General features: G+C 33.0%; 1 protein-coding gene across 1 annotated transcript in view; it reads left to right on the top strand.

Moving 5' to 3' along the window:
* Window positions 1-26,226, top strand: part of MYH10 (myosin heavy chain 10) — a 185,257-nt gene that overhangs the window by 120,429 nt on the left and 38,602 nt on the right. The window contains 8 exon segments of the mRNA XM_074311912.1: window positions 11,593-11,786; window positions 11,920-12,041; window positions 14,885-14,954; window positions 15,039-15,199; window positions 17,584-17,692; window positions 17,802-17,933; window positions 19,771-19,952; window positions 19,954-19,975. Coding sequence (XP_074168013.1) covers window positions 11,593-11,786; window positions 11,920-12,041; window positions 14,885-14,954; window positions 15,039-15,199; window positions 17,584-17,692; window positions 17,802-17,933; window positions 19,771-19,952; window positions 19,954-19,975 — 992 coding nt within the window.

Here is a 26,226-nt window from a genome sequence, read left to right as displayed (position 1 = left end):
TAGATAAGCAAAATAAAAATCATTATATAACTAATTCATTAAGGAATACTTTAATAGATGATGTTATATCACAGATTTACCCCTTCTTTTATCCATCAAGACCAGTTTATGCTTTCTTATCTTATGTGATATTATCCATGTTTTCTTATAGAGTCAGAATGCATCTACAGAGCAAACTATACCCTTTTTACATTTTGTGGGTATTTTTGCATTACTTAGGTTGTTGCCTTCCTTATCTATACTCTTGATAAATAACCATCCCAACTGTTTTTCCAGCCAGAGTGAATGACGAAATGCCATTTCGCATATATAGATTGTCACTGGAAATATGTTAAGCTTTATTTATGAGTATCACGTTCGCCTTTTGGGTTCCTCACACTTGTGAAATGAATCAAATTAATACAAAAATGCTAAATAGAATTCTGACAGATCAAATAACAGTAATATATAAAAATCATAATCAAATGGTATTTATGCAAGGAATATAAAGATGGTTCATTAGTAGGAAAAGAGATAATACAATATAACACATAAATGATTATTTAGTATGATTGATAGGCTTATATCAATAGATAAAGAAAACCCTTTTACTTCATCACACAAAAGCAAAGATCAGTACAAGTAGCTTTCTACTTCATGGAAAAAATGAAGATAACTAAGTATGTTAAGCAAAGAATCAGAAAATAAAGGAAAAAAGAATGAGCTACTTATTGGGGCATTAGCTTACCAAAAAAATACTAAGGTAATAAATGACACTGATTAGATAGTTTTTGCAAGAATAATAATAGCTATACTTATATAGCACTTAAGACTTGCAAATTACAAATTATCTCATGTTGTCTTCCTAGCAGTCTTACAAGGTTGATGCTATTATTGCCACTGTTTCCTAAATGAGAAACCTGAGACTCAAGTAAGCTTAATGATGTCTGAGTCAGAATTCTAACCCAGGACTTACAAACTATAAATCCAGTGTTTAATCCACCATTCCATATGATCTTTAAAGAGGATTAAATCATATCAGTTATAATCCATTGTCTTCTCTTGTATCAAAATCTAGACTTTGTTTGGACTTGTATTTCTTAAAAACTGCTAGCCAATGGTTTAGTAATATCTTGCCATATCTTGTACTGTTGATCTTTCCTTAGTGACTTGAATTCACCAGTACTCTCATGATTTCTTCTTTATTAATCATTTTTGGACCTAAGTCAAAAAGAATTCTTCCCCCTTCCACCCTCCCCCCTTCCCAAAAGAGGAATTTAATGTATGTGATGTGAGACTGTTCTCCAAATTCTTATTTATTTATTTGTTTGTTTGTTTTTGCTGAGGCAATTGAGGTTAAGTGACTTGCCTAGGGTCACACAGCTAGGAAGTGTTAAGTATCTGAGGTCAAATTTGAACTCAGGTCTTCCTGGCTTCAGAGCTGGTCTCTATCTATTGTGCCAGCTAGCTGCCCCTTCTTATTTAATTTTAACTAGTAATTGCTGAATAATAAATTTCCCCAATGTTTAGTAATCTTGAATATAAGAAATATTTTTATTCTATCCATTTATTTCCAGACATTTTCAAAGCTGCTTAATTTGTCGTTTCCTATATTTTATCATGTATTGGATGGCTTTGGACTCTAATTAGAGATCTGTAATTCCCCCACCCTCACTCCCCTCCCCCTGCCTCCGTTCCTTTCTTTTCTCCAGAATTCTTATGAATCAAGTTATCATTTTTATCTAATTCTCTTCAATATGCCATTGATATATAAAATTCAACTGTTGCCCATTAGTTTCTCTCATCTAATACTCAATAAGTTGATTTTTGTCGTTTTTGTTATATATAAGGACTTTACACTGATCCCTATAGAATTTCATTTATTTAGTTCAGTCCATTTCTATAGATTCTGTTAACTATAGCATACTCTCATTCTTGCTCACTCTTTCTCAACTTTGTCACCTACAAAAGCAAAATTTATATGTTTTCCTCTAAGTTATTACTCAAATGGAGCTATCTCACTGATTTGAATATTCTCTCTAATGCAGATCTTTACCCATGTTCATCTTCTCTGTTAAGTTTACTATTGGAGGCCTTCTTCACCTTGTGTGAATATCATAAAAACCAATGAACCACATGTATTATCTAAAGTAAAGGTTTTTAACTTTTTTTGTATCATGGGCTCCCCTTAGTAAGTCTAGTGAATTCTTTTCAGGATGATACTATTAATATGGAAAATAAAATATATAGGATTACAAAGAAAATCAGTTCTAGTAAAATATGTTTTTCTTTTCTTTTTTTTTTGCTGAAGCAGGCAGTTGGGGTTAATTGACTTGCCCAGGTCACATAGCTAGGAAATGTTAGGTGTCTAAGACCAGATTCCTCCTAACTTCAGGGCTGGTGCTCTATCCATTGCATCATTTAGCTGCCCCTGTGAAATATGTTTTCAAAAAGCTAGTTCACAGGCTGTTGGTTAAAAATCCCTGATCAAAAATTATCCCTCAGTCCTACCACCTGATAAACTCATTTTCTTTTTTTGATTATATATTTTTTCAATGGTGCAGTAGTGTTTTATACAATAAATATAAAAATATTAACAAAAGTAGAAAGGTTTTGAGTGAAGGTCAGTGGAGGGAGAAAGAGTTAAGATTTTGTTTCTACTGGAGTTGTTTTCTGTCGAAAACAAAGGAGCTTTTTGCTTTACCTTAATTTCATTCTTCAAAAGATAGAAGAAGCAACAAGAGTAAATTCTATTCTAGGCCAGAAAAGGGTGGAAGATTGTGAGAAAATAAATTCTCCATGCTTAAGCTTGCCATAAGAGAAAGCAACATACAACACATATAAGATCAGAGAATAAGTAGGACTTTTTCTTGGGGTAACTGGGATGATATAAATGACAATAGAGAGAAGGTAGATTTGTTTGATTTTGTTGTTGTTTCTGTTTTTTCTGCAAAGAAGAATGGTTTTTGCACTGGGAATGACATAATAAAAATGAGTTGATAACCAGAGAGTTGATTATGAAAGGTAAGTGATATATTAAGAATATACTTGAATTCAGTTCACTTAGTCCAAATCAAGTACATACTTAACTGTTAGAAGAACAGAAACGTTTCTTTTCATATCCCATACCCATAAGATTGGTAAAGATGGCCAGAGAGAAAGATGACAAACGATGAAGGGGCTATAGGAAAATAATATATTAATAAACTCATAGAACTATGAACTGCTCCTCTCAATTTGGAAAACAATTTGGAACTAAGCTTTCAAAAGTTACGAAGTTGTAGGGGGCAACTAGATGGCACAGTGAATTGAGTGTCAGCCCTGAAGTCAGGAGGACTTTGAGTTCAAATCCAGCCTCAGACACTTAATATAATGTTTCCTAGCTGTGTGACCCTGGGCAAGTCACTTAATCCCAATTGTCTCAGGGAAAAACAAACTTACTAAATTGTGCTTACTCAGCTATACAATTGCTAAGTGTATACTCTAGAAAGATAAGGAGGAAAAGAATCCATGTATATACAAAAATATAGCACTTTTATTGGGGGGCCAGGACTGGGACTAGGAAAATAAAGTTTTATCCATCTGTTAGGGATTGACCAACAAAATGTATGCTGTATAATGGGATACTTTTAAGAAATGAGTGGAACGGATGGTTGATTTCACAAGAGGAACTCTGAGAACTGATGCAGAGTGAAGTTTAAAAAAAAAAAAGTTAACAACAAAAATTTGACAACAAAGTTATCAAGAAAAACACCTTTCGAAGATCTTAGGACTTCGACCAGTACAGTAACAGGTGAAGATGAAGCAAGTGATTCATCCACTTCCTGCTAGAGAAGTGTTGCTCTTAAAAGGCAGAATGAGAAATACATGGCAATGTGGAAATTTATTATCTTTCATCGTGTATATTTGTAACATGGACTTTTATTTATTCATGTATTTATTAGGCAGCGAAGTAGTTCAGTACATACATCACTAGATTTGGAGTCAGAAAGTGGGTCTAAGATACTTAACTAGTTATGTGTCCTTGGAAAAGTCACTTTATTTCTTTTTGCCATAGTTTCCTTATCTTCAAAATAAAGAAAATGAAACTACCCCTGTTCTGGGGCTATTTGGAGAATTAAATGAAATAATAATTGTAAGATACTTAGCATAGTACCTTTCCCATAAAAAGCACTATATAAAGATTAGCTGTTATCATTACTATCATCATCATCATTTTAGTTGTTCTATTTTAGAGAAAGGTGAGAGTGATAGAAAAAAAAATATTTTTTAATACAAGAAATTACAAATAAAAATTTTAATATAAAAGAAATTATTCTAGTATTGTTCACTAAAGTATTGTGGTTAGTGTAATATTTGGAATTGAGGGATTTGGAATACAATCTTGGCTATCTTGTAATTGTGTGGACTTGGATAAATCTCATGATTTCTCTGTGCCTCATTGTCCTCATCGGTAAAATATAGGGTTTGGACTAGATTATCTCTTGGATACATGTAGTCTCCTTTCTAGAGTCCCTAAGAAGGGATAACAAAACGTACCATTGCTTTCCCTAGCCCTCACACCAGGGTGATTAATATATACCTTCCTAGTAGAGAAGAGATGAGGTAGGAGTCCTCAGGATGGTGGAAAAATGGAGTCCCCTTATTTCAAAGACTTTCCCCTTTTTATAATGTAACCCCAAAAAAAAAAAACTTTGCACATGTGGGACCACATAAACAACTTGCTGTGTAGTTTGCTACCTGATATCACTCTTCCACCTGGTGTTACTCTACTTCAATCACAACACAAGTTGTCACTGCCCCTTGACTTCTCAGGAAGGCTGAGAGCCCTCAGAGGAGATGGGGAGCCAAACTAGACATTGTTAGCAGGTTCCCTCAGGGCTGAGGGTCTTACACCTTACCCAGTTTCCCCACTGACTGTGACCCCCTACAGATACATAAGAGCACTAAACTGTGATCTTATTTCATCTCGGTTGACAGACAGAATGATGTTTTTCAAATTTCTTGAATTAATGTGTAATTTTTAAATAGTTTTAACAGATGTCTACAGACAAATATGTAGTGGTTTATATCAGTTTTTCATTTGTTTTTATGTTTATTTTTTATGTCTTTCTGTACATAATGTACCTCATTTGAGAGGACAAAGGAATTACAGATTTTCTAGTAATAATTTTCAGTCACCATAATTTCTGTTAATAGGCCATGATTTTATCCATAAAATAACAACTTAATTGCAGTTGATTAAATAAATCTTCACAATCAAATACATAAATAGAAGGTAATTTTCAGAAGCAGGGAAAGAGTCAGAATCTGGAAATACTGATTGTCATTTAGATACTGAGTAGGAATCTAGTTCATTCTTTTGAATTTTTGGATCTGAAAGGCTCTTTTTGGGCAAAGAATCTTTCAGTTTTGCTTTTATATCCCCAAACTTTAAAATGAGGTTTTAAATTCTGGTTTAATTGAGTAGTGGTAGAAGTTCTTTAATTTGGTCAAATATTTATTTGATAGTAACCATGTCCTGGGCATCTGTATGAAGTGTGTTATGGGAATAGCAGATAGACCTGTGTGAAATTATAAGGTATTGTCAGCTAAAAGTGTTTCAATTTATTTTTTTTTGTATATTTTATTTTCTCCCAGTTACATTCAAAACAAATTTTTTACATTTGTTTTTAAGATTTTTGAGTTCTAGATTCTCTTTTATCCCCACCCAGAATTAAAAACCCACATATGAACTTATGCAAAACATTTCCATAAAAGTCAAGTTGTGAAAGAAGATAATAGATCTCTTACCCTGATGAAAATAAATACTTTTTCTTGAGAAGAATTAAGTTAAAAAGAAAGACAGAGAGAAAGAGAGAATGCTTTAATCTGAATTCAGACACAATCAGTTCCTTTGGATAATGGATAAAATTTTTCATCTTAAGTTCTTCAGAGTAGTTGTGGATGATTGTGCTACTGAAAATAGCAAAATCATTTACACTGGTCATCTCAGAACATCACTATTACTTTGTGTATAGTACATTGCACCTTGTTCATGAAGGATTTTCCAGTGTTTTGTTTTTCCCAAAGAGCATCTTGCTCATTTCCCATAAGAACGATAATATTCCATCACAAATGCATACCACAGTTTATTGACCCATTCCCCAATTGATGGGCATCCCCTCAATTTTCAAATTTTTGCCCTGAGAAGAAAGCTGCTATGAATATTTTTGTAAATATAGATCATTTTCTTTTTTGTTTTTTCCAAATCTCTTTTGGTATTCATAACTAATAGTGATAATGTTAGGTCACAGGATATTCATGAATTTATAGCCCTTTGGGTACAGATCATATCTTTTGATCATTTGTCAATTGGGACACAGCTCTTATTTTTTTTTTTTTTTTATAAATTTGACTCACTTCCCCCTATGTTTAAGAAATGAGACCCTTGTGCTTCAAAAAAAATTTTTTTACAATTATTATTGCTAATTATATTTTCTCCCATTTATTATCTCTCTCTTTTCATCCCTCTTCAAAAATGTTTTGCTACTGACCAATAGTGCTCTCCCCCAGGAAGCTCTCTTTTTTTTATCACCCTCCCCTACTTTCCATATACTTGGAAATTCTCCTTCTGTTTTTCTGCAGGATAAGATAGATTTCTAATGTCCCTATTGAGCATGTATGTTGTTGCCTATTTGAGCCAATTCTGATGAGAGTAAAGCTCACATGTACACCCTTCCTTTCCTCTCTCCTCTCTACTTTTTCTTGCCTCATTTTTTATAGTAGATAATTTGCACCATTACATTTTTCCCTTTTCCTTTCTCTGAGCACATTCCCCCAACCTCTTAATTTCATCATCTTTATTTATCTATTTGTTCATTCATTCATTTATTTATTTTGCTGGGGACAATTGGAAATTGCATCATTTTAAAAGAAGATATTATCCCTTCATATTCAACTCACATCTATGCTCTCTATTTATATTCCTTCTAACTGCCATAATATGTAGTGCTTCAATTTAAAGTGCGTTTCAAATTTGGGACTCTTGCCAAAAAGTAGCTCAGGGTCCTAGTGTGACTCTATTCTGCGGGTAAGGATGTCAGTAATAGGCAAAATGGAAAAGTAGTACACATATTAAAATGAGCAGATGTTCATGAATAGAGAAAAAAAGTGATTGGTCATTCTGTAATATTTATTGAGTACTTGTTGCATGTAATACCAAAATATATAATAACAAGCACATATTTGATAAGTGATATAGGCCAAATGCTATAGAAGTAGAAGTTAGAAAAGGACATCTTAGACAAAAGGTGACCAGGAAATATCACGGAGATGGCATTTGAGCTGGGTCTTGAAGGAATAGTTTAAAGAAGGAAAAATAAGGCATAACTTTTAAAAATGTATCACTTAGTATTTGGGTGGGCATTATGGGCATCAGAAAGGATCTTGAGTTTTATTCACAAACCCTAGACTCAAATCATAGTTCTTAGATAGATAGGTGAGAGAGTAGTATGTGCTAGACCCTGTCCATTTGAGGAGGCCCTGAAAAAGAGAAATAGGGTCTTGGTGAAAATTTCTCAGCTAAAGAGTGATTATTTTCCCTAACATCTATGGTTGATTATCAGTAGTTTAGTCACTGGAAACCACAGAATGGTATGACTCTTATTGTAACCTAGATGAGATCCCTATCAGCTTAATCTAGTTGTTCCCACTCTTTCTGGGTAACTGTCTACAGCAAATTGTTTGAAGGTCATTTGATTGCAGGGATGATGGCCTATCCAGAATTTGGGGAGCTTTTCCCACATCTTCAGGGGTCCTTTACAGATGAAAGGCTGTATCTTCAGCAGGCATGAGAACTGCAAAGGAGAAAGGAGCCATGAGCAACTCAAATCTGTGTGCTCAAAGCTTCTGTACCACCACCCACGTATTTTGAGGACCTTCTAATCCAGGTTAGCCATGCTTCATAGCCCAGATTCAATCCTTCCCCAAGAAGCTCATCTTATAGGCTCTATGACTTTGGGAATATAACAACCTATGTTGGATCAGTTTACCTAACTGTGTGCTGAGGTAACAGTGTTCTGGCTGGGAATAGCAGCTCCGGTGTCAAAGAAATCCATACCCCACTTTTGACATTGCCTGTTGATCAGAGCAGGTCAGTTTACCCATCTTGTACTATCATTTTCCCAGAAAATGAGGAAGTTGGACTAGATGTCCTCTGAAGTCCCTTCCAGCTCTAAGTAGACAATGTTGAAATTAAAGGAGTCCTTCAGTACCAGGCCAATAAATTTGGATACCATAAAGATGTTAAAGATTTATTGTTTTTTGCACTAAAATGATCTGAGAGTAATCTGGTCAGAGTTGTACATCAGGAAAATTAATATGTGAACATTTTAGTTTTGGCAGCACAAAATCAGATTTAAAAAGATTTAAGACCTTTTATAATGTATTTCTTGAAATTGTTTTTGAAGCCCAGATCCTTGTATTTGGATGTCTAATTTTGCCCTTTTTTTTTTTTTTTAAGTTTTCAGTTTTGACATTGTTTTACTCCGAACAACAAATTTTAGTTATAAGGTGCATATAAGGGGTTTATCGTAAATGTTTTAAGAATATGATTATATCATATTTACAAAAATTACAGAATTAAGTAACAATTAAAATATTTATACTTATAGATGTAAAAAACAATTATCCACATTGTTCAAAATTAAATTTAAAAATTAATGTTAGCTCTAAAAATGAAACTATTCACCTAATTTAAATGTGAGTATGATGACCTTTGTACTACATGCATGCAGAAAATAATAATTTTTGTGACATAAAATACAAAATTACTTTTTTCCCCCCAAGGAACCTACAAGCATTTCTTGAAATTATGTACCCTTGAAAAATTGAAAATTACTTTTTCTCATAAAAGTCTCTGTTTTCAAGAACATCACCTTAAGAATGTTTCATCACTGCCATTTATGACATTAAAACATTTGTTTTCTAATTTGTACGTGTTTTTATAAAAATTAAAACTGCTTTTCATTTTTCATTTTTTAGATTTATCCAGTAGGTTTTTTAGATATAACCATGATTTTATATGTTTTTGTCCAGTTTAACAAAGTTTATGCCCACCAGAGCCAGACATTTACCCCACTTTGTGGATATTGTAAAATATAACAAAAAATAACAGTATAATAAAAAAATCATTTTAATGAGCTTAGCATTCTATTTCTTAGCATGTAAGAAATTTTGGCCTTCATTAAATATATATATATATATATATAATCGGCTACAATTTTGGAAGGCAATATTTAATTAGCTCCTTTGTACCAAGGAATCCACATTTAATTACCAGAATATGATAAAAGTATACAAATCTGAAACATGAGCATAAAACAAAGAATAAAATTAGTTTTAGCCTCCATAAAGGTGATTTAAAAACCAAAGGACTTTTCCCCCCCACAAACTCATTATTACCAGTTTTAGGGATAGCTGATAGTTTAGTGGATAGTGCATAGGACCTGAAAGGAAGACCTGAGTTCAAATGTAACCTTAATCTCTTGGGCAAATAATTTAACCTCTGCCTCATTACTAATTGCACTCACTTGTAATGAGGATCAAATAAGATAATATCTGTAAAAGATGCTTAGCAAATTCCTGATACATGTTAAATGCTATATATGCACATACTCACTTCTCCTTTCCCTCCTTCTTCAACTCTTCATATCAATTGGTGAATATCTGGGTATATCTCCCCTTTTCACAAAGCATACTTATGGGTAACAGTGTTTTTAAATTTGTAGAGTTTTACTATAAAAAATATGACATGATAAATTTGCTTTTGCATTAGTAATTTTTACAGTGCTGACTATTTTTTAAAGGTTCACATTGTAAGTAATGTAAATTAAAGATAATATAGGTTAAAATTAAAAGGATTCTGCTGTTCCACAATATAATGTAGATTACTAAAACAAAGGATTTCATTCATACACCACCATCATGCAGAACTCTAGTACTGATTGCATGGAATTCCTCTTATATAGAAATATCATAAAATGTTTCATAAATTTAAGCATTTGTTTGGACATTTCTTGTTGGAAATGCCAAAAGTAAAATATATTAACAAATGCTTTCTTTGAGTATAATTATAACAATAGCAGCAATAACTATAGAAGTTGAGAACCCATAAGCAGAAAAACAGACTTCTCCCTAATCCCCTTTCCTCCTCACACAAACTTAATGTATTATTATTTAAGAATTATATTTTTCTAGGAACTTTTAGCAACATCAGGTATCTTCAAATTTTTAGTGCTTTAAATCTTGACTGATAATTTCAGCATAAAATAATAGACTAAATGTATCATCAGACATTAAGTTTTAGCATTAATTACTGAGGTTTGCAAGACAATAAAAATGCCACCACTTCTCCACTACTGCTTAGAATTAAAAGGTAGCCCCTTAGTGTATATAAACTGACTACTCAAATAAATATGAATTAGCAGTGTGTACATTTCATTTCTAGCTGTTTATTTGGTTAATAATTTTTAGTTTTAGTTATAAAAGAATAGTTTTTAATAAAGGAAGATATTAGGCTTCAAAGGGTTTTTTGTTTTGTTTTGTTTTTTCCTGTTTTTATGATGTTCGTGGAGATATTGGGAAAATCAGTGATTCAGCTACAGTTAACTAAATGGAAGGGAAACAGTTCTAAATAATTTGGATATCTACTTCTTTTCTTTGTGTTTGTGTTCTTCCCCCCAAAAAAAAATCCACAAAGGAATTTTCTTTTTAAAATTTGTTCATTTAAGAGTATTTATTTATATTCTTCTAAGCTAGTGATCTGGAGATACAGTAAAAATAACTATTAGAGTAGATTGCATTTTTTAAAATAACTCATAATAAAGTTGCAGTGAGAAATTTTAGTTAGTACTCACATGGAAAATTCAGGCATTTATTCTTGAAAATTAGGTAATTGAAAGCAAAAACACTTTTCTGTGTTTTTGTTTTCCTGCTCTTTGATTTTTACATAGCACTTATTCTTTCCTTTTATCTCAGTCTTTCTAACACTTTTGGAATACTGATGAAATTTATACAGTTAAAGTGTTCCCAAACTGTTTAAATTCATCATGTTCCCAATATTTTCTTTCTGAAAAAGAAATGGTTAAATGGAGAAAATCTGTGATCTCTGTTTCATGGGAATTTTCATCATTCATTCATTTTCCTAAAGATTCTATGTCAACCTTTTTTTCATAGGTTCTTTTATAGGCTAATTTATATATTAGGGCTGTAGTAAAAGTGAGTTGAATTTTTATTTCATAGTTTGCTTAATATAGTTTTAGGCAAGATAATTTATTTAAAATAGTGTCCATTTGAAAAGCATTCCATGTGACAATTAATGTTTTTAAAAGTTAGTCTTTATTTAAGTTATCAAAGCACTAAGACATCTTGCCATGGAAGTTTGTGGCTTATGATTCCACTGCTTGTGCCCAGTGTCTGGATATGCTGATTGCCTTCCCTCAATGACATTCCCTTTTACCATCTGTTTCACAAAGCTTGTGCTGCTCCCCTATTTCTCTCCGTCCTGTTGTTTTGTTTTCTCATAAAAGTCATAATTGGTTTGATTTTATATTTCCTTCTTGTTTTTACCAGTGGATCGTATTGTGGGTCTGGATCAAGTCACTGGCATGACAGAGACTGCTTTTGGTTCAGCATATAAAACCAAAAAGGGCATGTTTCGTACTGTTGGGCAGTTATACAAAGAATCTCTCACTAAATTGATGGCCACCCTTCGAAATACTAACCCTAACTTTGTTCGCTGCATCATTCCCAATCATGAGAAGAGGGCAAGTACTAAGTAAAATACATTTATATACCAAATTATAAGCATTTTTAAATTGTAAATTTCATTGCTAATTTTTAAATTTTATTTGTCATTTTATAAAGAACAACTTTTAAACTATTGTTTACTTGAATTAGGCTGGAAAACTGGATCCTCATCTAGTTCTTGATCAGCTCCGTTGCAATGGTGTCTTGGAAGGGATTAGAATTTGTCGACAGGGATTCCCAAACCGGATAGTGTTCCAGGAATTCAGACAGAGGTACCAAGACTTCAGATTTCTTTACATGTGCTTCACTTCTAACTGAAAAAGCGGTGGTAATTCTCAAGAAATAGTAGGAGGGTAATAGTTACATAGAATTCTTCCTATTTTTCTTAAAATCACTTGAGTGTATTGCCAAGCACTGGAAAATGACACATATTGAGATCACGCATCAATCTCTGTGTCTTTTTTAAAAGAAATTCAGTTAATCAATAAACACTTACTGAAACTTTATTATGGTTCAGATATGGTCACTGCCCCCAAATATGTGGTTAATACAGACAAGGCATTCAGAGAAAGAAATATTAATTTAAAATATATGTTCAATGAGATAACTCTGAACTAATTATCAATAAGATTAACTTTTATTTGTTCTACCCTTTTAAGTCTCTCCTTTAACTAAATTATAAAGGAGGAAAAGTAGTCAGAATCTAATAGGATAATGAAAAGGACAGAGTAGAGAGCTACAAAATGATGTTGGGAGAAGATATTAATTTTTTTTTAATTTTTTAATTGGCAGGACTGACTTATTTTAAACTCAGAGTTGAAACAAAATATAGTACGACATTTATGAAAAAGCTATTTGACAACATTGGTAACATTTATCTCTGATAGACAAGTTTGGTCAATAGGACAAATGTTGTCTTTGGGATAATCTCTACCAGGACTGAAATACCTAGATTCTATAGTAAGCCTTTCTATGCCGTTAGGAGACCAGCAAGCCATATCTACAGGCAAAAATAGGATTTGAGTTGTAGCTTCTAGGGCTAGTCAGATCTCAGGATTAGCTTTCTTGCCTTTTAGAGAAATAATTCTGATTTGGGGGGGGAAAGAAAAATGATAGGGTCAATAAGGATAGTAGATAGTGATACTATCAAAGATGAAAATTCATTCTTTATTGTTTAGGTTCTTTTTCTTCATTTATCTTTTTCCTTATAGATTTCCTTAGGAAGAAAGTTTTCAAATTTATTGGTATTTGTGCTCAAGTTGAGTCATGTTCTTGCACTGATAAACTGCTCTTCATTCTACCTGATTTAAAATCCCCATGTATGATCCTTTGGATATTACTATGGGAATCTATGGGCCTCTTATCAGAATAATATTTTTAAATATATAATCTACATAGAATTACAAAGGAAACCAATTATATTAGAATATAGTTGTCAAAATATTCTTTAAAAAATAATTCTTGGACCCCAGGCTAAGAACTCCAGCTCTATAAGATATTGATCAAAACTTATTATTTTACAAGAAATATCTAATTTAGAGTTCACTAATTCTTAGGCCTTTTTTGGCTACTTGTATCCCGACCCCACAAATGTGGCATTTTAGTGACATTGTATGCTAAATAGTGTAATAGATAATTCACTTTGTATTTTTTTGGAACAGAAAGGAAATGATTAGCTTTCAGGAAATTGAATTCTTTGAATATTCTACCCATGCCTAATTCATATGCCAAAGGTAAAAAGCAAAATATTTATCATATTTGAACTAGAAAGTTTAAAATCTGTTTTATAACAGAGGGAAGAAAATAAACAGAAAATCATGCAGCTAGCCCCTAAAAATGGTTAATTAAAATTGTAAATTGTAAAATTGTCAAAATTGTAAAATAAAAACTGTAAATTAAGAAATTTTCTGACTGCTCCGAAATGACTTTTCCTTGTGTAGGTATTTGTCCCCTACTGCTGGGGATATAAAGCATATATATTCCTTTTAGTCTTAGAACCATTTTTATTTTATGATAATTTTATAGGAAGAAGATTAGTCTTTGTAGTCAAAAGACTGGGTTCAAGGGCTATCTCAAGCCATACAAACTTTAACATAGTTTTTGGTTAATTTCTCTGAACCTCAGATTCTTTGTATATAAGAGGATAGCAGTTCCATTATGCCTTGAGGGTAATTGAGATAAAATATGTGAAAGTTTTTTGTATGTTTTATAAAATTATAGAAATGTCATTTTAAAGTTACTTCTACTTTTTGGATTCACTATCTGTAGCGTCTGCCCATGCATTGGTGGCCACAACTAGGCCAGCTCCAACCTGGATCACACAGAGACAGACTGACCAGGAGGTGCAAACATTCTGTCTTTTATTCAGTCATCCTCTCAGTGGGGGTAGCAGGAAGCAAGAGTTCTGCTCAAGACTGTCTATTTATGCTGCCTTTCTTCCTGGATTGTGCCCAGCCCACTCAGAACTGCGTGGGCGGAGCCCCCAAAAGAAAAGCTTCTGGAGTTAGTGCTGCTGGCACAGGAGGAGATGTAGCAAGAGAACATATCCTTTGCCATCTCAAGAAACCTATAGCAGTTCCTTAACTCCACAACCTCCTGCCTCAGAGGCCAAACTCCATTTTACCTCCTGGGTCCACCCTACCAGCTGACATGGTATACAGGTCCGTGGCACTTCTCAAAGAGAGAGCAGTGCTTCATCGCCCCTAACAACTATGCTCAACTTCATTGTTCAACAGAAAGAAACAATAATAATTTTGGTCCTTTCAGGCCAAATAAGTAGCCACCATCTGGGATAGGAAGACTTAAACATGATCTTTTTTCAAGTTTTCAATCAACAAGCATTTATTAAGTACTTCCAACTTTTCAGGCTCTGGGAATACAAAGGTACCAACATATGCGTTCAAGGGATTCACATTCCAACATGAGGAGGGGAAGATACGCAAAATATACATATTATATAATTTGTTATATATTTATAGTGGGGGGTTTTCAATCATACAAAATGTAGTATACTATAATATACCTGTAAGAGACAAAAAGTTGCTACCAATAAAGGAGAACATAGATATATACTAAAAATTTATTGAGGTCTCTTTGCTCTGTACCTTTTTTACAGATATGAGATTCTAACTCCAAATGCTATTCCAAAAGGCTTTATGGATGGTAAACAAGCTTGTGAACGAATGGTAGGTTTCCCTTAAGTTTTAAGTTATTGTTTGGTATTATATATTGTTGTTTGTGCAGAAACTAAACCAATTTTTGTCTCTTAGATCCGAGCCCTAGAATTAGATCCTAATTTGTACAGAATTGGACAGAGCAAGATATTCTTCAGAGCTGGAGTTCTAGCCCACTTGGAGGAAGAACGAGATTTAAAGATTACAGACATCATCATCTTTTTCCAGGCTGTTTGTAGAGGTTACTTAGCCAGAAAGTAAGTTGCTAGGCAGTGTTATGTAAACAATAATTATTGGCATTTATTTAGCACATTAAAGGTTGCAAAGATGTTATAACCAAGAAAGGCTCAGCTTATGTGCCACTTTCTTTTAGGGGCCTCTCCTGATTCAGTTTTTAGTTTCCAATCTTGATCCTCTTTTCTACCACTAGCAAACCATTATATTTATTTTGTGTGTGTCTTATATGTACTTTATTGCAAACTTTTTATATGCTCATAATAGAAAATGAGATTCTTCGGGGCAGGAACTATGTAGTTTCTCTTATGCTCATAGTTTCTGGCACCTTGTGGTTGCTTACTTAATGAATGTTTGTTGTTATATAGATATATTTGGATTTCTATACTAAAAATTCATTATGATTTTATCATTAAGAATATTCTACAATGTTCTCATTCTTTGAAAATTGATAATCTTTAAAATATTTATAAAATTTTTAAAAATGTATTCTGTGTCCTATATTACATGCTAAAAGAATAACTCAAGATCTTTGTTCTCAAGAAACCTGAAATACAATTATGGTAAATAAAAGAATAAATGCATTTTTTAAAATACTTACTGCATGGGGCACTGAGAATCCAAATATAGTGTCTTCCCTTATGGGGTTTATAGTCCATCAGGTAAGATAACATCCACATATAAGTATATACCCCCCAAAAAAAATCAATTATTATTAGGTATAGAGGGTAGATCTAGCAGCTTGAGAAAGGTCTCCTGTAGAGGTAATTGAGCTGAACTTTGAGAGAAACTAGGAATGTTAAAAAGGTGTAGAGAGGTAGAGTTGAAGAGGAGACGTGTTCCATGCATGAGGGACAGCCTCTGCAAAGATAGGAAAATATGGCAAATTGAGTATTAACCAGGAGGAACAAAAAGAAGCCCAATTTGACTAGACCACTATGGGTCATGGGGAGTACTGTATAATAAGCTTGGAAAGGTAGATTGGAGCCAGTGTTCTAATTATCAAAAAGAGGAGTTTATATTTTCTCCTAAAGTTAGTAGAGTTTAATTAGTAAGACAATAACAGGGGCATTTTCAGATCTTTGCTTTAGGAAGATCACTTTAGTAACTAAATGTTGGATAAAATAGAGTAGGGAGTTGAGGAAATAAGCCTCTTGAAATAATCTGACTGAGAGACAATGAAGGAGTGGTGGCCACATGAATGGAGATATGTCTTAAAAGAAGACTTTATGACATGAGGTCTTATTGGACTTCAAGAAGGCAGAAGGTAGAAAAACTAAGGATGCCAGCGTTGTGAAACAGAATGACAGGAAGAAAAGGAGGTTATTGTGTTGGGAAGAAGAAAGTTAGGAGGGTGACCAGAAGTGAGGATTTAATTAATGAGTTCTGATTTATTTTTTCTAAGTCAGATATCTAGTACATTTGCAATAAAAGATTTCAGTACTGTTGAATGAAAAGCTACATGTGTAGCTTGTGGTCTTAATTTGAATTTTGAGTAGATTTTTCAAGAAGAGGAAAATAAATGACATGGGGGAAACACATATGTTTATGGAATGAGAGGGAAGAATAGTCATCAGAGGAAACATAAGGAGCAGCCAGAATGACAGAAACCATAGGGGTAGAGTTCCAAGTAGAGGGAAGGTAACAGTATAAAATAAAATTTTGTAGAGAGGTCAAGAAAACAAAAGACCATTGAATTCAACAATTAAGAAGTCAAAATGACTTTTAAAAGAGTAGTTTCAGGAGCATGAACTGGAGATAGAATATCTCCAGTTGTAGAGATCTAGAAAATGGAGGCAGTAGAGATTAAGGCATTTATTCAAGAAGTTTAATCCATGAAAGAAAATACCACAGTAGCTAATAGGGACATTATGGTCAAGCAAAATTTTTCAGAGTAAGGCAAGCTTATGCTTTTTTAAGAATAAGAATAAACATACAATTGGAAAGGAAGAGAAAATAAATTGAAAGTCAAGATAAAAGTGGGAGAAAATACTTTCAAAAAGAATAGAAACATGACTTTTAGAGTAGTATCTAAGATTTTCATATAGATGAGAACACAAGGCAACTCTTGTTAAATTGGAAAGGAAATGAGGTTGGAGTCATAAACATGGACAATTAAAATAATATTAGTTTACAATACACTTTAAAAATCCATATAATGAATAAAGAACAGATTGGTTTGGCAAATGTGTAAACTTTAACAAAGTTAGGTGGCTTGTTAAGATCATGTGTAGTGTGTAGGAGAGGAAATATTTTATTAATTAGAATACTCTCTTCTCTGACTCCATTAAGTTAAAAAGAATATGCCATATTATTTATTTCAAAAAACTTGGTCATCTCAAAAGCTATAAATTTTATCCCAATACTTAGCATAAATATGCTTCTTTCTTTTTATTTCGGTTCTAAGGGCATTTGCAAAGAAACAGCAACAATTGAGTGCCCTGAAAGTCTTACAGCGTAACTGTGCAGCTTACCTAAAATTACGTCATTGGCAGTGGTGGCGAGTTTTTACTAAGGTTAGTTGCTTGTATGTTTCTGAATGGCAGTTTGATTATGTAGTATGTATTACATGATTATGTAAAGAAAACAAAGACAGTGTTAAACTTATTTCTGATTTTGCCACAGGTAAAGCCTCTACTGCAAGTTACCCGCCAGGAGGAAGAGCTTCAGGCCAAGGATGAAGAGCTGTTGAAAGTTAAAGAGAAGCAGACAAAGGTAGAAGAAGAGCTTGAAGAAATGGAAAGGAAACACCAACAGGTATGTTTATTGACAACTTGAAACTCCTGCTATTGCCATTAATTAATAGTATTTCATGAAGTGGTATTGGAATAAATGATAAAATTCCATTTACTACTGAAGAATGATTCACATATTTATTTTAAATATAATTATTATATTATAATTAGCCTACCCAAAGACTTTTAAATCTTGAAGAAATTTTAATATATTACTTCATTAAAATAATTAGAATTCAAATATAGATGTAGTTTAAAGACTAAAACATGTCATTTTGTCTAGCTTTTTCTCCTGAGTTCCCACATTAAAAGGGCAAAAAATCTACTTCTGTTTCTCTCTTACCTCTTTGTTTCTTCTATGTCACCTGTAACTACAAGCATTTATTGGATGAATATCTAGTCCATATTCAAACTGGCACTAATTAACATCTATGAATCTGTCCTGAATAGAACAAAAATGTCACATAACTTAATTCTTGAGAATTAATTCATCGGCATACTTTTGTGACAGTTATAAAATTTCTCTTGTGTTAGTGGATACCTAAAGTTAAGATAATAAAAATTACAATATCCCTAAATGAATTAATAGTTCTCATATAATAATAAATTTTAAAATAAAAATTAGCAAAAACATGGTTGTTTTATAAAAGATTAAATGGGTAAGAATGACAGAGCATGAAGTTTGATAAGGAAAGTAGAAATTGAGGGAGATGAGGCTTGTACTGAAGCTAGCTGGTATTAGACCAAAAAAAAATAAAATAATATCAATGAAGTAGAAGAGGTAATTATTTACATATAAAATAAATGTGATGTGTCTGTAAAAATTTAGGAGAGAATTATTTAATATAGTTAGGAAAATTAGGTAATCAAATGATGAAAAACTTATATGCCTAAAATCATATTCCATATTAAACACTAATGGCAACTTTTAAAAATAAATTATAAAGGATAGTATAAGAAGTGTACAATAACTCATTGTCAATTTATTACAGAACAAAATTGAAGAAATAAGATGGACTTTTACATAAAATTAAAGTCATATGTACAATAAAAATACTCAATGAGTATAAGAAGAAAAATAAACTGGGAAATATATTTTTGTGCAGATCCTTTCTTTATTCATTCTATGGGTTTTTAAAATGCATTCTAAACTGATCATTGTGTGTGTGTGTGTGTGTGTGTGTGTGTCTGTCTGTCTGTCTGTCTGTCTGTCTATCTGTCTGTCTAAATGTATAGAATGGGGACAACTAGGTGGTGCAGTGGATAGAGCACCTGAAGTCAGGAAGACCTGATTTCAAATCTTAACTCAGAAACTTAACATTTCCTAGCTGTGTGACCCTGAGCAAGTCACTTAACCCCAAATCCATAAATAAATAAATGTGCAGATGGACAAAAAATAAAAAGGGATATTGAATCTAACTGATGAACATTTTATAAATTGACATACATAAATTCAATTTTATGTTATTTGGAAGTATACCTGTATAACTTGGGTTTATTGTTGTTTTGTTGTATACAACCACTTAACATAATTGTTACCTAAGAAAAGTATAATTATTATATATCTAGAAATGTAATATAAATTGACATTCATAAATTCAATTTGATGCTATTTGGAAGTATATCTGTCTAATTTGGGTTTATTGTTGTTTTGTTGTATACAACCACTTAACATAATTGTTACCTAAGCAAAGTATGATTATTATGTATCTAGAAATGTAATTTCCTTTGATGCATACTGATAATTGTAAATTCTAGCTATGTTTCATTGATGTAAAGTTTCAGAACTATTACAATCCTCTGATAAATGTTTTGTATGGATGTATGGTATTTTATTAGGTATTTTCCTATGTTTATAGCTTTTAGAGGAGAAGAACATTCTTGCAGAGCAGTTGCAAGCAGAAACAGAGCTCTTTGCTGAAGCTGAAGAGATGCGAGCTCGTCTAGCTGCAAAAAAACAGGAGCTAGAAGAAATTCTTCATGACCTGGAGTCTAGGGTTGAAGAGGAAGAAGAACGAAACCAAGTTCTCCAAAATGAAAGAAAAAATGCAAGGGCACATTCAGGTATCTGTAAATGTTTCTTTGAAGGAGCATGTGGTTCAAAGCTGATCATATTTCTGAAAGAATTTTTTAACTATAAAGGCCTGGGTCAACACATGCTACAGGATTCTTACTATTCTTTACAAGTTCTCTGGTGATAAGGCTTGCCCCACAATTTCTCTAAAATTTCTTCCAACAGAATGTAAGCTCCTTGAGGGTTGGATTCTTATATTTTTTTATTTTTTATCTCTTTTGCTGCCACAAAATCAGTGTTTAATGAATGTTTGTTGAATTGATTTGGATTATATGCCCTCTTTGACCTGAGCTTGTTTATTTAGCCGCATATAACAGAACACCATAGTGAGGCCTCTGAGAGTAAATCAGGCCTTGAAGTTTTCCAAGTGCCTTTGTGGAATGAATAGAAGTTGTAGATAGCAGGGTGTGTGTGTGTGTGTGTGTGTGTGTGTGTGTGTGTGTGTGTGTGTGTGTGTGTGTGTGTGTGTGTTGAGTAGGAAGAGATTGGTTAAATTAAATTATTTACAATTAAACTTAGAAATCCAGTGATAGTGATGTTGTTAATCATGTCTTCAAAAGTTAATTCTTCTCTTTCTTTGCAGTAGCAGTCCATAGTAACATGGTGTAGTTATGTTTAGAGCTTAATCTGTATTTTTACATTCTTAAGTAACATTTTACCAGTGCAAAGATGGCTCATGAAATCATAAATGAATAATAAATGAAAAGCAAGTAATCCCTTTGTGCTAAGTTCTTTGTTAAGTAACAAATATATGATAGAAAAAGAAGATAAACTCTGCTTTTAGAAGCTCATGACTTAATTGTTGAATAAAACACATGTAGGAGAATTTAGGCACAGAGCAGATAAATTAGATTATTTAGCTGCAGGCCTAGATATCCTAAGAGAGTAGCTCCAGGGTATTTGCTTCACTGGAGCTGCAGCCACCTTTGGGAATAAAAGAGTTGTCCTACAGATCAAAGTGAACAAGGGAGTCTGGGTTTCCTCTGGCAAGATTTGAGAGGCCTGCCCAGGAAGGGAAAAAGGGAAAGGGGGCCTCAATAGTAAGGTGAGGGTGACTTTAATGGCAGAGGGTGGTGGAAGTAGGGTCTTAGACTGGGTACCAGTTACTGCCAGGGCTCTCCAGGTACCCCTAGGTGGAGGAATCTTGAGCAGCTTACCAGCATGGAGCAGAAGTAAGGTCCTGTTCACCTGTTCTGGCTGGTCTTGAGGAATTGTATAATGAACATGACTTTCTCTTTTTTAGTCATTGTAGTCATCTAACTTAATCTTCATTCAACAAAAATTTATTAAGCACCTGCTATGTGTGGAGCACTAGAGTACAAAGGTAAATATTAAAAATAATAGCAGATTTTTATATAGTTGCTTTAAGTTTAGAGCCGAACATTTTGCCAAATAATATATCATTTTGATCCTCTGCACAACAATCTTATGACTGGTAAGTACTACAGGTATTTTTTATCTCTGTTTTACAGAGATGAGGAAACTGACGGCTCAGAAGTTAAGTGATTTGCCACAAGGTCAAAATACCTAAGTAAGTTCTAACAGAAGACAGGATTTCAAAACCCAAGGCCTCTCCTGATCTCCAAGTCTCTAGCACTCTTTTCGCAACACACCCTGAATGCCTCAATGTTTTATCTTTCATAAGAATATCCTTGAGAATCCTAAAATGTAGTGTAGTGTAACCCTTCCAATTTGGATATAAACTGGTATACAACTCACTTGTAACACCTCTATCACACATTTTCACTTGTGGTGTAATTGCTACTCTTCTTACTCACTGGGCTGAATAATTTCTATTAACCTCGTCAAGTCACAACTGGTCAGACATTAAGTGTACTTAGGACTTAAGGACCATTATCATGAAGCTACATCTAGATTCTCTTAGGTTGCTGTAAGTGGATCTGTTATGAAGAATATGTCCCTTCCATGCTCATCACTAACTCCTAAGCCTAAAATATTCTTCCATCTATACTAACCAGATACTCTCAATCATAATTCATAGCCATTTATTTACCAGTAAAGAAAAATAACATAACAAGAATTTGCATATTAAAAAGCAAATTCAGTAATAATAAATCCACATTTAAACCTGAAGTACATTCTTTTCCACCAACACACTCAGCAGCTGTGAGGAAAAGTGAGCATATAATTAGAAAACACAGGTACTTAGAATTGATAATTTATAATTGGTCCTCAAGCTTTGACAACAAAAATCACTTCTCTTCTAAATGTCCTCATTGTTCAGCTATTGCCTCATAGGTCAGCAAGGTAAATAAATCTAGCCAGCTCATCTTTCACAAAGATTATGTATTGTCTATTAGATTTGAGGATCTCTTTTTCTATTACAAAGCCTCCTTTCCCTTTCTGCATTTTCCTTGCAAAACAAAGGAGTATCAAAGAAATAAATGAATTAAAATTTTTTCTGAGATTATTCCTTCCTCTGTGTGTTGCTGAAAGACAACATCTGGAGTCAAAGCTATCTCCAGTGAGCTTTTAATCTTAATATTTCCAATCATTAAGTAGAAGCTAAAGTTTGTCATCTGACTGACTTCTGCTGCTCTTTCTTCAAATGCCTTGTAAAAAGCTGCTTTGAGAAACTGCTGAATCTTCTCTCCTGCCAGTTTTCTAATTTCTTCACCCTCACACTAAATATTTTTCAGTGGCTTAAATTAAAATCTTCTCCTTATGACTCACTTTTTATTTATGAGGTAATAACTCAAGTAATTTCCCCTTATCATTCTCCCATTCTCTAGATCATCTGAGTTTTACAACTTCTTGAGACTCAAAAGTTGGATTCAAAGAAGTTGTGATCACAGGGCCTTTGTAGCTCCAACTATAAATCAGTTCACAAAAAAGCCATTTCTCACATTGTGTCCTTAAAAGATTTCACCAAAAACTAGTAAATTTAGTAAATAAAAAGTACTTTCTCTGAGGCTTTAAATCATTAAATTTTTTGAATACAAATAAATAAGGCATTCCTTCATATCCTTTACAAAGTGATTAAAGTCTTTATAATTATGGCACATTCGTTTTCTATCTAAAACTGCTTAGATCCCATCTGATACACAAGTCAATTTAATTCTTTCTTAATTCTGTGTAAGATCAGGACCTTCTAGTAGTAGATATTCTTTTCAATATTCCTTGGCTTTGAAAAAACATTTAATGTATAATGTTTTCTGAATTTGAGAGTGTGTATGTACTTTTTTTTTTTTTTTTTTTTTTTTTACTATGTATTTTGTATTTAGCACAATGCCAGGAGTTCATCCTGTAAGAAACATGATCCCCACACAAACTACTTATATCTTTTTTTAATAGTATTTTATTTTTCCAGATATATGCAAAGATAGTTTTCAGCATTCACCTTTATGTTCCAGATTTTTCCTCTTTCCCACTCCCAAGACAGCAAACAATCCAATATATGTTGCAATCCTTCTTAATGTATTTCCATATTTGTTAAGACGATTTGCATTTGAGCAAATAATTATCAATTCTTTCTGTTACTACCAGTGAATCAGATTTCATTTCACATAGGATCCTAGATTTTTAGAATGGACTTCAGCAACTATCTTGTTCAACCTAGTTCTGCGTTTTACAATCTACTTGACATGTGGCCAATATCACCTCAACTTGAATATATCAAGGGAGAAAAAATCAAGTCTTTCCCAGTAACCCATCTACTCTGCAATAATTGAATCAGTAGGAAATTTTTTGTAATATTAAGTACTTAATTTACCTCTCTGAAACCTGTTGTTCCTGGAGTTAGCTATTAGAACAAATAAAACAAGTGTAACACAGTCCTTCAAATAACAATTTTCATGCCCTTCCTTAGTCTTTTCTTCTCTAGGTTAAACATCTCCAGTTCTTGTAGCAAAGTCCTATTGGACATGATTTTTAATCTCTCTAACACTGTGTCTGTGACCTTGAGCCAGTCATTTAAGTCTTCTGTGGTCCCCAATTTCTGAGGAAGTTGGACTAGATGTCTTCTGAGATCTCTTTCAGTTCTAGATCAATATGTCATCTTATTGTTTTCTTACTGAGAATATGTGTGTGTGTAGATATTGTGTGTTTGTCATAATATAACTTGAGATTGCATTTGCATTTTTTGGTTGCCACACCACACTTTTAATTTTTGTTAAATTCATTGTTAAGCTCCCTGAATCTTCTTCAGACAAACTGTTGTCTAGCCATATTTCCCCTGTAATTTTGAAGAGTTTTTTGCTCCTGATAAATGTAAAAATTTATATAAAATTTGTATAGATTTGGCCTACCCTTCTTGTCTGTTGAAAGCATTACGCATCCTAACTGTATTCAGTGTGTTAGCATCTCTCCAAAATTTTTTGTTTTGTTTTTGTTTTTTACAATCTGCAAACTTAATGAGATTTCCATCTTCATTGATAAAAATGTTAAATAGCACAGAGTAAAACAAAAGAGACCTTCTTCAAAAGTGACATTGAAGCATTAATAATTACTTTTTCAATGCAGTCGTTTAACCATTTCAACTCTTAACCCTGCCATCACTTAGCCCTCATTTTTTTCTTGGCCAAAAGAGTAGCATGTCCAGTATTATACTAAAACTACCAATATAATTTCACTAATTTTACAGCTTTATAACCCTGACAGAAAAGGAAATTGAGATTAGACTAACACCATCTGTTATTAAAAAGATCATGTTGCCTCTTTTTGATAACTTCCTTTTCGAGATATTTACTATTTCTCTCATTCCAGAATTTTTCCTGAAATTGAAGTCAATTTTACTGGTCTATAGTTTTTAGTTTTTAAAAATTTGAACAATATTTGCCTCTTTCCCCATTCCTTGTAGGATCTTTTCTATTCTTGAAGATCTTTCAAAGATTGCTGACAATGTCTCAAATAATCACATTCTATGTTTCTTTCAATATCCTGTGATTCTTTCATCTTAATAATGGTGACTTGCTTGGAGAGTCCCTCTTGTTATAACTCTTTATCTTGGACATCATCTCCATTTAGCTATTTCCCCCCCCCCCTAACTATTACGATCTAGAGATTTTTCTTCTTCTGATAAAATAGAAGGAAAATAAAAATTGTGCATTTTCCCCTTCTTTCTTTTTGTCCTTATTATAATCACATGTACAACATAATAAAGCTTTAAAAAAATATCCTTTTTATGTATCAATTTTTCTTTTTCACACTCAGCTCAATATAATTCATACTGCATCATCCATTTCCTTCCTTGTGTCTTCTATGTATCTTGGTTTTCTTTTGACAAGGCAATTGGAGTTAAGTGACTTACCCAGGTTTACACAGTTATTGTCAAGTGACTGAGGCTGGATTTGAACTCTAGTCCTCCTGACTGCTGGGCCAGTGTGCTGGCCTACTAGGCCACCTAACTGCCCCTTGTATTTATCTTTTTAAAATCTACATTTGTCAAATTCCCTGTAAATCACATCTATCTGATACCTTTTTTTTCCTTTGTATTATCAGAATTTTGTTCTTAAGAACTTTCTTGGGTCAACTTTCCCAATAGAATGCACCTAGACTATCTTAACTGAAACCTTTGAAATATGCTCTTACAATTTCTGTAGCACATGTCAGATTAGAACACAAAAGGACTTTTCCTCTGCTCCAGCACAATACAAAATTCTAAAATTTCCACAGTCCTCATCATTTCCACCCTAGCAGTTCATGCCTTTTTGTTGAGAATCCAGGTTCACTATAGAAGTTTTTTCATTGGTGCCTTTACTTTCAGAGACATAAAGTTCTCAGTAAGGCAAATTAGGCAGTTAATGATTTCTTTCATCAAAAAATCAAGTCTAATGGCCAGATAATTGAAGTCCACCATCATAAGTATCTTATGCCTATGCCAGGCTTACAAACGCCTCATCTTTTTTTTTTTTTTTTTTTTTTTTTTTTTTTTTTTTTTTTTTTTTTATGGGCAGTGAGGTGAATTCTGTGAATTCCTTCTCAGAGTGAAGTTTTTAAATGGATAAAATAAAATGCATAAGATTACAAAAGGAAACTAGTAAATTGAAAATGTTACCAAATAGAACTCCTAGCAAGAATTAGCACATTCATCAATCCATCAAAAAATTTTTATAAAGCACTATTGCACCTTTCACTGTGGTATGCCATGGGCAGCAAAGTCTTTCTTTTCAAGGAACTTTATCCTAATAGGGGAGACAACATGTGAACAACTAGGAAACATGCAAGATACCTAGAGAAGATGGTTCTCTGATGTTACATATGGTTTTCTGAACCCATTGTT

The sequence above is a fragment of the Sminthopsis crassicaudata genome, chromosome 4, assembly GCF_048593235.1.
Source record: "Sminthopsis crassicaudata isolate SCR6 chromosome 4, ASM4859323v1, whole genome shotgun sequence".
Lineage (NCBI taxonomy): Eukaryota > Metazoa > Chordata > Mammalia > Dasyuromorphia > Dasyuridae > Sminthopsis > Sminthopsis crassicaudata.
Note: the sequence above shows the minus strand (reverse complement) of the source record. Positions and strands in the feature narration are given on the sequence as shown.